This window comes from Crotalus tigris, unplaced genomic scaffold (assembly GCF_016545835.1).
Source record: "Crotalus tigris isolate CLP2741 ecotype Arizona unplaced genomic scaffold, ASM1654583v1 scf7180000017791.1120302, whole genome shotgun sequence".
Classification (NCBI taxonomy): Eukaryota; Metazoa; Chordata; class Lepidosauria; order Squamata; family Viperidae; genus Crotalus; species Crotalus tigris.
Window position 1 is genome coordinate 993,512 of NW_024096638.1, and position 13,299 is coordinate 1,006,810.

Genomic DNA, 13,299 nt, shown 5'->3' on the forward strand with positions numbered 1-13,299 from the left:
CCATCACCTGCGTATCGGAGGGCAACTGGCTCACTGAGGCAGCCCTGCCTGAGGGGGATGGGAACTTACTGGCAAGAACAGGAAAGAAGCCAGCTGGATCTGCCCCTCCCTGGGTTTCTTCCTCTCAGCCCTTCGCAAAGCTGCAGAAACCCTCGGGGTGGGGTGGGGGTGGGGGTGGAGGTTTGCTGGGAAGAGCCCCAGAATCAATGAGGAGTCAAGACATTTTGGGTGCAGGGAGAAAACGTTTATTCGGTGTATTCAGACAAAAGGGCGCTTTGCTGCACCGGAAGCCCCTCCCTTCGCAGCGCAGCCGCCTTGTCCCCCCCTCGTGGATCAGTTGGGGGCCACCGTGAGGGTCTCGAAGGCCTTGATGTCCTGGAATTTGTCGCAGGAGAAGTTGACGAGCAGCTGCTTGGTGCCGTCCTTGCTGGGGCTGATCTCAAAGTGCATCTGCGAACTCTGCTGGGCCTTTAGGGGGGGCACCCTGCGGGAGAGGAGCAAGGGGACGGGTCAGTTTTGGTCCCGGCCGAGCGCTGGGCTTGAGAAGCACCAAGAAGCACCCAAGGGCTTGGAGGGCCAGGCAGGGGCCGTGTTGACCCTGCCTGCAAGGGTCTCTCCACCCTCCGCTGGCACCCCTGGCTCTCCTTCCCTGGGAGCTGTTTATCCTCCGGGTCGCAAGCGCTGGCACTTGAGGAAGGGCCAGGAGGCAGGCGAAGGCCAAGCGGAGGGTGGCCAGGGTGCCCGAGGGTCAGTCAAGGGCGGAGGAGGCTGGATCCACACAGATGCAGGAGGGACGTAGGGAAGGCTTGACGCCAAGGCCCAGCTCTCCACGTGCCTCTACCCTGCAGCCAAAGCGGTGGGCTCTCGGCTGGGAAGCTCCCCTCAGGGGCAACAGCCTCCTAGAAGGGAGGGTTGCAAGGGACCTTGGAGAGCAACTAGTCCACCCCCTGCCCAGCGTGGCAGCATCCCCCACAGAGGACCCTCTGACCTCTCTTAAGGCACCTGCAGCAAAGAAGAGCCCCCCCCCAGCAGTCTGTAGGAGCGGAAAGTTCGGTCTGGGGAAAGGAGACCGGGAAGCAGGGAGGGAGCAGATAACAGAAACCAGGACCCTGAATAATTCCTGACCTTGTTAAAAAAGGCAATCAGACCTGATCTGCCCTCCCTAAAGCCCTGAGCCCGCTTTGGGTCCATCAAGCTGTGCTCTTTGAAACATTCCTTAATCCTCGGGACTAACAAGGACCTTCTTTAATAGCTCGCTCGAGAGGATGTGGGGAGGACTCACCTTTGGGGCAGAGCAGCACTTGACCCAAAAGCAGGCCTTGAGCAGCAAAGGTCGCTCTCTTTGTGGATGCAGCCCCTTCCCCAATTATGATTCTGGGGAGGGGGGGTTGTTGGAAACTCCTCTTTGGTAGAGCAGTCACCTGGACCCCGCTCGCATACCCCCCCCATGCTCCCCCAGCACTTACTGCAGTTTGAGCTTCTCTGCCAGCAGGTCGCTGCCCTCCACCTGCAGGATGCAATCCCTCAGCTCCTCATCCAGGGGGTTGGTGAAGCTGGCTTCCACTTTCGTCACCTGCCCCACCTTGGCCTGGTCCAGCACCTGCCCCAGAGCAGAGACCCCCATGAGCCCAGCCTCCCTGAAGGCCTGGCAGGAGCCCAAGAACCACAGAGACGTAGCTCGCTCCCCCCCCTTTCTGGCTGAAGCCTGCTTTGGCCGCTGCCCAGCCGGAGGGGGCTATTGGCAAAGGTCCTCCCCCTGCCAAGCCAGCCCACCTTTATGGTAATGGAGGGGTTATCCAGAGTGATATCTCTTTCCACGACGGTGTCATGCCCCTCTTCCAGCTGGCACAAGGCAGTGGCACGGAGCATATTGTCTGCGGTGAGGTGCTGCTCGTATTCGGCATAGGAAATCTTGATAGGAAAGGCTTTCTCTGGAAGGAAAGATCCGGCCGCATCTGTCTCTGAGCTGGACCCCGGCTGGGCGCTGGGGGCCCCTCCCCAGGGCCCCTCTGCTGCTGAGCGAGCCCACACGCAGGTGCACCCCAGAGCTTCTCTGAAAGGAGCGCTCTGGGTGTGGGTGTGAGTGCGTACGTGTCTCTGTGTGTGTGCCACCTCTGTGCTGACTAAATCCGCCACAAGGCGGCTGCTGGGATGGGGCGGGTGAGGACTCCCTTTAGCTGCTCTCGAAGGGTTTAGCTGTTCAGGACAAAAGTCCTTTTTTTTCCTGCTGCATGTCAAAGGATCTTCCCTTCCAGCTGAGGCTTGGCACATCAGGGCAGAAGGGATGCTTGGCTGCCCACCTACAGGAGAGGGGCGCCGAGGGCTCCCCTCGATCTCAAGCCCAGCAGGCGCCAACCTTCCGGACTGAGACCTTCCCTCCTCCCCTGCCCCCCCCCGGGACAGTCTTTGCGCACCCGGAGCCTCTGTGTGCCAAGGGCAGCTGCCTGTCAAAAGGAGGAAGGCGGGACCCAGCAAGGCTGATGCCACCTGTGAACATCCTGCAGGTCTAAAACTCTGGTGTCATTTTTTGGGCACCCGCACACCTGCTCACAATTGCAGGTGGTAGACAAACCCCCGCAGTCCACCTCATTGTGGCCCTCAGGGGGTGGGGCAGGCCAAGGCACAAAGGAAGAGGGAAAGAGCGCCATGCCAGTCCCAGTCCCGACCAGGATGCTGCTTCCCTTCTGGTCGTGGGCCGGATGCGAACCAGGCACCTGCTGCCACCCGGGCTCAAGTGCCAGCTCTCAAAGGCCATGGCAGGGAATCAGATGCCTCTCTTCTCCCAGTGCATTACAGGGGTGGCGGAGGTGATGGGAGGAGGTCAGATGTGGGCTGAACCCTAACCCTGCAGCTCGAAGGAGGGGGGTCAAGCCTGCTGCTCTCCCCGGGGCAGGCAAGGCTTACCTTCTTTGGGGCCAAGGTCCACCTTGAGGCTGTTCTTCCAGACCTTGCGGATCAGCTTCCCGGTGTAAACGATGGACCAGGCGCTCATGTTGGCCGTCAGCTTCTTCTGCTCCGAAGCCAGGTTGGTCAGCTGCAAGACCAAGCTGACGTCCTTGCCAACCTCGGGGATGCCCTCCAGCTTGAACTTCCCGGAGATCTGCTTCTCTGCCTCGGGCAGCATGGCAGTGGCCGAGAGCATGTCCAGGTTCAGCTTGCCCCGAGCCTTCCTGAAGATTTCCCTCTCCTTGGCTGAGCCTGAGAGGGAACCACAGCGGGGGGGGGGCATCAGGAGAGACCACGTTTTATCAAGGGGCCCTGATTTCTGGAGGTCTGAGCCACCCACCCCCTGCCTGGCCCCTGGAAGGGGGGGCAAGGATCCCTTGTTCCCGGGTGGGACAAGACGTCTTTGGCTTCAGCAGCTGCCCAAGGGGCCCTCCTGCCCTGGCCGCTCTGGCCAGCTTCCCGGGAGCCACGGCCAAGTGCGCCCGGGAGGGTTTCGCTCTGTGGTTGCTTCTGCCACCACTGGCTCGGTTTTGGCTTGGCCACCGGCCCTTCGTCAGCTTCACTGGCAAAACCCACAATGCAAAGATTTGGTGACTCACTGAGGGCATTAATCATTCTTTAAATTACCCATTCTTTACTAATTACTCTGTGCAAGCCACCCAGAGTTGTCTCGTCAATGAGGGGTGCAGTATATAAATGTAATAAATAAATGAATAGATTGCAGTAGGTTTGATGTCAATGCCCGGCATTAATCATGTGGCCTTCGCCCCCCCCCCAGATTCAGCCCCCAATTTCTGCAAAGCTGGAAAGGAAATGCCCGCTTCCTCAGTCCTACCTTCTGGGTATTTATAGTTGCCTGTGACATCCTGGCGGGCGTAGCTGCCCACACGTTTTGTGCTGGTGTTCTGGCCAATAGATTGGGTCTCTGAGTAAATCAGTTTTTTTTCTCCGGTGCTGCGGTCATAGGCCCAGGTGAAACGGTCAGCGTTGACCTCGCTAAAGACAAATGGGCAGTCGTACACCAGGTCCACATCTCCCTCCTTGATGGCTGTCAAGGAAGTTGGTCCACACTGGAAGATGCCTGGGGGAGGGAGGGAGGCTGGAGTTAGGGGGAGGGAGGGATGCCCACAGTGGAGCTGGGCAGCAGGAAACCCCACAGCCACTTGGGGGGGGGGGGGCTGAGGTGCCCCAGGGCGGACGCTGCTGGCTATTAGCTTAGCTGGCTTGGTCATGGAGCAGCTTCTCCTTACAGAAATGAGAATATGCCGTATGGGAGGATGAACAGTTCCCTGAGGCCCCTCGGTTCTTAATCTTTCACAAAGATTAAGCCGCTCAACTCTGGCTTTGCAAGAGGCCTTCAAGACTTGAGGATCACTGGCTGAGGTTCCTTTGATTTGGCTGTGTTGTTCGTACTAGGATTTTAAAAGTTGTTAGCTATGCAGCGTCGCCATGGAGAGATGAGCGGTCAGAGAAAGAGAATAAATGAATAACATAAAGCTGTGTTCTAGGTGTAGCCAGGATGTCACCCTCTGCCCGTCAGAGGGCAGCATCACCATGCCAGGAGGCTTTCGGCAACTTTACAGAGTCAGAAAGCACAAAAGAGTTACAGAAGAAAGGGCTTAAGGGACACCCCCCCACACACACACAACTCGGGAGAACTTAGTGCCACAGCATGTTGGCTCGTTATTTGGGCAGACTAGAAAACTAGTGTGGGGGGAGTCCCACAGATTCACCCATTGGCCCATCTCCCTCTTGGCCAGACCTGCTACCCCAAGTCCTCCTTCTAGGATACTCAAAGTCTTGGGGGGGGGGGAAAGTGGGTCCTGCTCCCACCTAAACCTCCCTTTTCTCAACCTGCAGGTGAGGCGAGAGCAACCTTGCTGCTACCTTGTGCGAGGGGTTGGACTAGAAGACCTCCGAGGCCTCTTCCAGTCCTGGGATTTGAGCATTCCTTGCTGGTGGCCCCGCCCTGCATGGGAGAGCCAGACGGGGCAATTCTCCCACCAGAAGCCCCCCCCGTCCCGTACCTGAGCTCCTCTCCTGCGGAGTAGCATCCAAGATTTGCCAGCCGTTGTAGGTGGCCCCAAGGTCGGATCTGGCAAACCAGCCTTCGTTCCACACGTGGAAGTTCCTGCGAGCGGGAGGGAGGGAGAGGAAGAGAGGAAGAGAGGGAAAGAGGGAGGGGGAGAGAGAGAGGGAGGGAGGGAGGGAGGGAGGGAGAGGGAGCAAGGGAGAGAGAGGGAGAGATGGCCTATTTGCAGGAGATGAGCACAGACACCCCCCTCCACACTCCCACCCCATTTCTCCCAAGGGGCAGGAGGGGCATCCTAGGAGGGTCGCTCTGGGCTGCTTCCCCCCAAGGGATGGCCAGCCCCTAACTGGAGCTTACTTTGCCAGGCCCCACCCGGTACAGAAATCAGGACAAGAGAAGGAAAGGAAGCTTATTGGGGGCAAGGAAGTGGGGGGGTTGGTGGTGGAGAGAAGTGAGGAAAAGGGGTGTGTGGCATGCCCAGGTTGCTTCCACACAGACGAAAGACCCTCCTCCCCTCCCCACCCCCAGGGGCAAAGGATGGCCTGAAAGGAGGGGCCTCCCTCTCTCTCCCCCTCCTTCTACTGCCACCTAGTGGCCATTCCCTCTGGAGTGGGAGCCTCGCCACCTTCCCAAGGCCTGACTGCACAGTTGATGGGAGGAGGAGGGCAGGTGTTCTCTGGGGATACCTGTGCTAGGACAGGGGGGGAGGGGGCCCCTGGAAAGCCCTCATAAGAAAATGGCTCCAGTCACTCTATGCTGAGTGTGTCCCCAACGCCTGCTGCAGAAAGCGTGATCTTTACACACCGCAGACCCCTACCATGTCACGGTATCACTGCTTACTGCCAAATGTTCCCACCCCATGCCTTGCTTAGTTGTGCAAAAGGGCTTGCCCCCCCCATGCCTGCCCCACGCCTGGAAAGCAGGTTGCCACCAGTTACAGAGAGCCAGGTGCCCCTCCCTCTTCCAGCGCTGCCCCCGGGTGGGAAAGAGGCCAAGGGGGGAGGCGGGCGGCTGGCAGATGAGGCCGAGAGGGGGTCTCCCCTGGCATCTGTGGCTGCCTGGGGCCTGGAAACGAGAGGGGGGCACCCAGAGGGTGGGGCAATTACCAGACACTGTCAGAGGCTATGTTCAGAGGGTTCCCCTGGAGGTCGTAGTAGACGTCGATTGTCAGGGTCATGTCTGTGTCGTGGGCAGAGTTGAAGTTGGTGATCGGTCGGCTGGGGATTCCCAGGCACCGGAGGACTGCGGGCAGAAGGAGGGAGGCACGATAGAGATCGTCCCCACGGCAGGCACACCTCTCGGGCAGCCTCTGCGGAGGCCGAACTGGGCGCCAGGGCCTCCTTGCCAGGGAGCAGAGCCTGGGCGGAGGACGGGCTCCTCGCTACAGCCACTCGGCTTCCTTTCCAAGAAGCTCGGATTTCTTGGCCCCAGAGCTAGAAGGGGTGGACCTGCAGAGGGACTGGCCAGGGCTATAGAGTTTGGCTATGGGGGGGGGGGAGAAGGGCGAGGAAGGAGGAAGGACAGCCTGGCATTCCCACTGCATTTCCACTGCCCTCTCCCTGCCTGGGCATCAGAAGAAGTGAACTGGGCATCCTCATGGCTGGCAGGAGGTAGCTTTCCCCCAGTCCCTCTTCACGCCCTCTCTGGACATGGCCTCCTGCCCGTCTCCTGCCCAGCTCCTCTCCCTTTTCCCGTCAGGCCAGGCCAGGGGAGGCCCTGCCCGGGTTCCATTTTGCACCTTCTCTCCGTGAGACGAGCCAGACCCGGAGTTATAGGTTTTCCACAGCAATGCCCACCTGCCGCACATCCCGAAAGGGTGTGTGTGTGACAGAGAGGCGGAACCAGCAGCTCTTTCTGCCCCCACCTGGATTGCTAATGGGGGAAAGCTCCACTGCCCTTCCCCCTCCCGAGGCAGACCAGAAGGGTCCGCAGGACCATGGGGCAGATTCAGCCCTTCCAGACCACCCCTGGTCTGAGGGCAGCACGCGGGGCCTTTCTGCCGCCTTGGATCCAGCATCCCCCAGGTGAGTCTCCCCTGCCCTTGCTCAGAAGGCCTACTTGTGTTCAGAACCCCTGCAAAGACCCAGCACTGCCCGTAGCGGACGGGCCTGAAGCCAGAGCTCTTCCATCTGCGCAAGATGTCCACGCTGCCCGTCCAGCTGGTGGGGCTCTCCCCCCCGGCGTAGTTCCCATCCCACCTTCCCTGCAAGACGCCATAGTCATCGTTGCTGTTCACCTGGGGGAAAACCAAGAGAAGCCGCCGTGGGGAAGCCGCTCTGCCCCACCAGCTGTGTCGATTGCCCAGCTGCCTCTGGGCGCAGCTCCGGCTGCGGGCTGCCCTTCGCGGCAGAGGGCTGGGTTGTTCAGAAGATTGACCAGCTACCTCCAATCTCCCGCAAGATCTGTCAGAAGAGGTGTACCCCGGGCCCTGTCTGTCAAGGGGAGTTATTTGGCAGGGCTCTGAATATTTATTTCACTTATTAATTACATGTACATGCTGCCATCTTGCTATCCAAAGAGAGGTGCCATCCTCCCAAAGATGAACCTTGCCCTGATCCAGCTGCTCTTCCAGGCTCAAAGCCCTGGTCCTTTAAGTCCTGGTCACTGGGCCTGGGGGTCAGGAGGGGGTTGACCCCTTCCATCAGCTACGTTGATGGTTACAGATGGATCTGTTTTTACCCAGCTGCTATTTTATGTGCAAGGCCTTTTTTTTTTGTCTTTCTGATTTTCCTATATTTCTCAAATATTCATTGCTATCCTAAGACATTAACTTCTGACAGGCAACCGTATCAATTGAGTAAACAAGGAACCGAATAGAGTAGAGTAGAATAGAATATAGAATGGAATGGAATGGAATGGAGAGGAATATAATATGGAATGGAATGGAGTGGAGTGGAACGGAATAGAACAGAATTTGGAAAGAATAGAACAGAACAGAATAGAAAAGAATACAAAAAATAGAAAATATGGAATGAAATAGAATGGAATGGAATAGAATGGAATGGAATGGAACGGAACAGAATAGAACAGAATTTGGAAAGAATAGAACAGAACAGAACAGAACAGAATAGAAAAAATAGAAAATATGGAATGAAATAGAATAAAATGGAATGGAGTGGAGTGGAACAGAATAGAACAGAATTTGGAAAGAACAGAACAGAACAGAATAGAAAAAAAATAGAAAATATGGAATGAAATAGTATAGAGTAGAGTGGAATAGAATATGGAATGGAGTGGAGTGGAGTGGAACGGAATAGAACAGAATTTGGAAAGAATAGAATAGAATAGAATGGAATGGAATGGAATGAAATAGAAGAGTAGAGTAGAGTAGAGTAGAGTGGAGTGGAGTGGAGTGGAATGGAATGGAATGGAATAGAATAGAATAGAATAGAAGCTGGAAGGGACCTTGCAGGTCTTCTAGTCCAGCCCCTGCTCAAGCAGGAGACCCCATACCATCTCAGACAAGAGGCTGTCCAGTCTCTCCTTAAAAACCTCCAAAGATGGAGCGCTCACCATTTCTGAAGCAAACTCTTTTCTGGTACAACCAGGGTGGGACTCGTGCAGTGGAAACCCGACAGGTGATCCACCTGAAGGTCGAAGGTCCGCCTGACACTGGGACGTTTCAGCCTCCCTTGGCCAGCATTGGGGGCTGGAGACGGGGGGGGGCAGGCTCACAGAAGCCCCGCTCACTCCCCGAGGGAGTGTGAGATACACTGGGAGGCTGACCTTGTCTTCTCTGCATTCCCCCAGGCAGGGGGTGTCCCCGGGGGCAGATTCAGGAATCGACCAGTGTGGCCCTCCATGTGTATTCCAAGGAGGCCCAGACAGACAGAGCACCAATACGTGGGCCCAAACTGCTGGCTAAGCAGGGCCATGGCTAGATTTACAGGGGGATTGTTTTCAGGGTGGAAAATAGAGGGAGGGGGCTCCCCTGGAGGTGCAGTTCAATACCAAGCCAGGTCCCCTGGATCTGAAAGTGGGTTCTGAGCTGACCATGAGCAGCCAAGTAAGAGATCCTGGCATCCAGCTGGGGCATCCCCAATTCAGCCTGTGAAGATGCCAGCCAATGGCTTTGAATGAGGCCGTCAGAGGGCCTGTGGGCCAGATATTTCCTTTGCTTTGGGGACAAAGGGTATCCTAAGTTGGCACAACATATCCATGGTATTCCGCTAAAATTCCAGTTGGAGAAACTAGGAAATGGGGGGAGGGGGGAGGGCTGAGCCTCTGCAAAGCATCCAGTTTGCCCCTTACCTCCAAAAGGGGGCATCATTTTTGCCCCATCCCTTGGGCTGGGGGGGGGTTAGGGATCTCGGCTGGATGCAAGCACGTTCATACCATGGCGCTGAGCACTCTCCCAACATATTTGGGGTCATTCCGGCGACGCAGATCAGCTGTTGGATCCTTGCGGTAGCTTAAGCTCCGGTCCATAAGCAAAAGAGAAATGTCCAGAATCTCATCTTGGAACTGTTGGCAGAAGAGGCTATCAGGCAGGCAATTATCCCCCTTCCCACATGCATGCCTGTGTGCAGACACACACACACACACACAAAATTAATTAGTGGCAACAGTGGTGGCAGCGGCTTGGCTACCACCAGCTGATTCCTGGGGTGGGGAAGATCTTCTGGAACCACCTTCAGGTGCCACCAGGAAGAAGTTCTGAGGGCCTGGCTTTGATGGGCAGGGCTCTCACTTCAGCTGGGCCTTCCTTTGGGTGTGTTTGGGTGTGGGGGGGGCGGCATTTTGTCAGAAATTCCCCTGAATCCTCTGAAGGCCGCCTGGGGGATTCGTTCCTCTGTCACCCAAGCCTGCTTCTCTGCCCTGTCAGCTCTCTGAGTGGAGACCTTGGGATGGTGTGGGGAGGGTCCTTCCAGGTGGCTAGGGATGGGGTCCTTTCTTCCTAGTGTGGGGGGGAGAGCTGAGGAGGAAGCTGCTGCAAGACCCCAAGAGGCAGCTGGCCAAAGGGGGCGCCAGGAAGGCTGTGGGGAGGGCAGCCAGTGCAGGAGGGCTGAGGATGACGGACCAAGCCAGGGAAAGTAATCCACGGGCACCATTCAAGAAAGGATTTCAGGATCCCGGCTGAATTTGCAGCTGGATGACACCTCCTTTCTCTTTACCTGGCCAAAGTTCCACCCGAACTGAGAGATGCGATTTGCACTCCCCGCAAAGAGAACCCCAAACTCCGAGAGGACGTATTCCTGATGTTGCGCGTTGTCGGGCATGAACACTTCATCCTCTGAAAGCCAAGCGTCAGGCAGACACAGTGACCGGGGAGAGCGGGCGGGGAGGCTTTCTGCCCCAGGGAGCAGGTGGATGCTGAGGACCCTTCGGATAGCACCCCAAACCCTGCCCCAGACAGCCCCAAAGCCCGCCCCTTCGATAAAGAGGCGGGACTCGGGCATTCAGGAGGTGCCCGAGGGCACCGGGAGACCGAGCGGGCAGCCCCCCCCCTCCGTTCTCTTTTAAAGCGGGACGGGCCGAGAGGCGACGGGAGAACGCCCCACCTTTGCCGGGCCCGCTAGAGAAGAGGCTGCCCCGCGCCCAGGCCCCTCGGGTTGGCGGAGCTCTGAGCCTCGCCCTCTCGCCCCTGGCCGGGCGGCTCGCGGCTACCTGTCAGCCAAGGGTTGAACAGCACCACGAAAGTGCCCAGGACGGAGACGCCGGAGCCAGTCTTGATGCCCAGCCGGTAGCGCCCGATGGCGGCGTTCGCTGGGCTGCTGATGGAATAGGAGCCGGAGGTCTCCACCGCGCTCCAGGAGCCTCGGCTGGCGGTGCCGGAGACGCCGAAGTCCACGCGGGTCTTGGCTTGCAGGGCGGTCGTCGAGCCTGGCGGGAGGGAAAGCGGCCGCAGCTCAGGGCAGGCAGCGGGCGGGGGGAGGCTCCCCCTCGTGGCGGCAGCTGCTGATGCTGCACCCGGCGCTCGGCCGGGCAGCGCGGATCCCGCTGAGGGCGGCTGCTGATGCTGCGGGGGCGGCCGGGGCGGTCCGGGCGCCCTGCAGAGCCTGAGACGGACTCGCCTGGCTGGGCAGGCGCCCCCCGGAAGCCCCCGTCGGCCTGGTGTGGGGAGGGGCGCTGAGGGGGAAGCGCCTGTCTGGGCAGAGCCGGAAAAAGAGGAGCCCTCCCCTACCTCTGTCCACGGAGAAGATGAGGCCGGTGGCTGGTGGAGGCGACTTCACCCTGACTTTAAAGCCCCAGCCCCGCCGCACCACCAGCTCGTCGCCAGGGTAGGAGTTGGTGTGGTGCTCCTGGGCGTTCTCGCTCCGCCTCCAGTCGATGTTGCTTGACGCTGTCAAGAAGGAGAGAGATGACTGCGACTGCGGCTTCCCCCTTCCCAGAGGGCCACCGTTGGGGCTGGAGGGGGGGGGTCAACCGGGGGCTGAGCTAGCCTCTGCTAGCCTCTTGCAGCACCCTGGTCAGAGGACTGGGGATCAAGCCCCCCTCCAGTCCCTCCGGAAGAATCAGAGCCTCAGTGGCTTAGGGGCTTGCGTGAACCCCGAGGATCGTGGCTGCCCAGGCCTTCCGTGGGGTAGCAGGAGCCCCATGGACCTTGCTCTGGGCACTGCTGGCAATCTGATCTGGGCCTCCCTTACAGCTTTGCCGATGCTCAGGATGGTTGTGGAGAAATCCTGGAAGGGGAGAGGCAGGCAGTAGCCCAAAAGCGAACCTGGAGAAGGGGCAGCGCTCAGTGCGCAGGAGCCCCGAAGGGCCACACAGGAGCCAGGGCCATTCTTGGGCCAGCCATGGAAGAGAAACACCTTACTAGGCAGGAGGAGGAGGAGAAGGAGGAGGGGGAGGAGGAGGAGGAGGAGAAGGAGAGGGAGAAGGAGAAGGAGGAGGGGGAGAAGGAGGAGGGGGAGAAGGAGGAGGGGAGAAGGAGGAGGAGAAGGAGAAGGAGGAGAAGGAGGGGGAGAAGGAGGAGGAGGAGGAGGAGGAAGAGAAGGAGGAGGGAGAGGAGGAGGAGGAGGAGGGGAGAAGGAGGAGAAGGAGGAGGAGGACAGGGAGGGGAGGAGGGGGAGAGCCACAGATAAACACCAGCAGCCTCTGGACCTGGTGGCAGGACTTGTCTGCACTGGCAGCCCCTGATGTTGGGAGCCAAACCTAGGACCCCCCCCACCAGCTCACTATCAGTCAAAATTCCCCAGCCCTTGTTAAGGGTCCGGAGAATCCTCCAGGTCCTCATTAGGGTTCCTCTGGACCCGCCCACTAAAAGCTGGAAATAAATCTGCAGGTGGGGAGGGGGCGGCAGGGCCACAGGATCCCCAACCCCGAGCCCTCCCAAGGCAGGAGGCTTGTCCCACCTTCCCAGACTCCTCGACTTGGACCGGGGCCGGGAAGGCGCCCCGAAGGAGGGAGACTCAGTCTTGAGAGCTGAGCCCAACCCATCTGGCAAGCGCTGGCTTGCTTGCAGGTGCTGTGCCCGGCTGCCACCGCCTCCCCTCCCAATCGTGGGTCTTTCGCAGGTGTCCCCTTCTCCCCCACTGGGTGAGTCTGTACTCCTGCACGGGCAGAATATCCTGCAGGAAGAGCAGCCCTGGGCCAAAGCCCTGCAGGAAGCCGTGGCTGGCAGTGTCTTTCCTTCCCAACTGGGTGCTGCCTTTGAGCGCTGAGGCTGGCTGGCAGCCCTTGCGCAGCAGAGCCCAGGGAGGTGCTGAAACCGCTCGCTCTGCTGTGCTCTGCCACCCGAACTCCTTTCCACTTTCCTTCCATGATGGGTGTCCCCACCTGCTCTTCTCCCTCCTGGGCCAGCAGTGCAGGGGCAAAGGAAAAGGCCCTCCAATTGCCAGGAGGGAAAGGGCGGGAGGCCAGAGACGCCACGGGGGCCAGCCCCACTCCCTGTGCTGGACAGCCCTGGCATCGGTCTGCTGGGTGAGGGGCGCTCGGGGCTCCCCCGGAAGGAGGCCTGGCATCCTAAGAGCGCTGGTGGCCCCCAGCCAGCTTGGCTGCTACTCACCGGCCATGGTCTCTGGCGCTCCTCTCTCAGCTGTTCTCGGGACGTCTCTGGACAACCTTCTGAGGTCAGATGAAGCTCCGGGGGATTTGGGAGCAGCCTTATATAGGGCGAACCGGCAGCTCCTCCCCCTGCCCAGGGGGTGAGGCTCCTGGGTCATCTCAGGGGTGCCGCAATGTTCTCCTGCTGTCTTGCCCTGATGCAAGAGGAGGGCCGGGGAGACACGGGCGGCTCTTCTCCATGATGAGTGAGAGGCTGAGAAAGGGTGCAAGTAGGGAGTCACTTGCCAAGAAGGAACGGGGAGCGTGAGTCAGCCGCCTGCACCGACTGCCCTTGCCTGCCTCTGTGGAGGAGGCTCCGGGCGGCCTCACCAGCC

At 59.1% G+C, this 13,299-nt stretch overlaps 1 protein-coding gene across 1 annotated transcript; it reads right to left on the reverse strand.

The window, feature by feature from the left end:
• Window positions 1-229: 229 nt before the first annotated feature.
• Window positions 230-13,063, reverse strand: LOC120307573 (protein-glutamine gamma-glutamyltransferase E-like). The gene is made up of 13 exons (XM_039342447.1): window positions 12,927-13,063; window positions 11,103-11,261; window positions 10,586-10,801; window positions 10,093-10,211; window positions 9,314-9,442; window positions 7,037-7,214; window positions 6,085-6,220; window positions 4,974-5,077; window positions 3,782-4,027; window positions 2,905-3,198; window positions 1,774-1,931; window positions 1,467-1,600; window positions 230-484 (listed from the first exon to the last, which is right to left on the reverse strand). Exons 1-13 carry the CDS (start codon window positions 12,931-12,933, stop codon window positions 334-336), a joined length of 2,031 nt encoding a protein of 676 aa, XP_039198381.1. The 5' UTR covers window positions 12,934-13,063; the 3' UTR covers window positions 230-333.
• Between the last annotated feature and the right edge of the window lie 236 nt (window positions 13,064-13,299).

Bases quoted from the DNA above. Each gene is read 5' to 3' on its own strand.
- LOC120307573 (XM_039342447.1), bottom strand. The intron at 6,221-7,036 runs GTAGGCCTTCTG...TTCTGCCCGCAG, and splicing joins TGCAGGGGTTCTGAACACAA to TCCTCCGGTGCCTGGGAATC. The intron at 4,028-4,973 runs GTACGGGACGGG...TCCCTCCCCCAG, and splicing joins TCCGCAGGAGAGGAGCTCAG to GCATCTTCCAGTGTGGACCA.